At 51.4% G+C, this 430-nt stretch overlaps 1 protein-coding gene across 1 annotated transcript in view; it reads right to left on the bottom strand.

The window, feature by feature from the left end:
• The window catches only part of LOC108792038 (zinc finger protein OZF-like), a 5,995-nt gene extending 5,565 nt beyond the window's left edge, over positions 1 to 430 (bottom strand). Inside the window, exon 1 of the mRNA XM_018562716.1 lies at positions 276 to 430. Coding sequence (XP_018418218.1) covers positions 276 to 430 — 155 coding nt within the window. The remainder of the gene's footprint in view (positions 1 to 275) is intronic.

The following is a 430-nucleotide window of genomic DNA, read 5'->3' on the forward strand; positions in this document are numbered from 1 at the left end:
CCTATACCGCTTTCTAACGTCTCTGCATCCCTCAGACCTATCACTCTGGCACTCCCACTGTCAGCCTAATGTCAGATCTCAGCTGGTGTGCAAAGGATGAAGGGAATGTGATATAAATGAGAGCAATGACTATACATATTAGGCATTAAGCTATTTTTCATCTGCCCAGAGTTCCCCTTTTAACACCCCACCCCCCATATAAATATGGCTCCCCACATATCAGCCTATCACATCCCACCTACAGACACTCACCAGCAGCACCTCGGCTAGATTACCACCGCTTCCTGCTCAGCACATCATCACTTCCGGGAAAACAAGACCGCTTCCGGTGCGTGCGTTCCACTGTCTCGATACTTCCGGGTTCCTCCAGAAAACCCTCTACGAGCGGCTGCCCATACTCGCTCGTCACTTCGGGTGCCTGGGTGGCCAT

This window comes from Nanorana parkeri, unplaced genomic scaffold (genome assembly GCF_000935625.1).
Source record: "Nanorana parkeri isolate BGI_ZX_2015 unplaced genomic scaffold, ASM93562v1 scaffold593, whole genome shotgun sequence".
NCBI lineage: Eukaryota > Metazoa > Chordata > Amphibia > Anura > Dicroglossidae > Nanorana > Nanorana parkeri.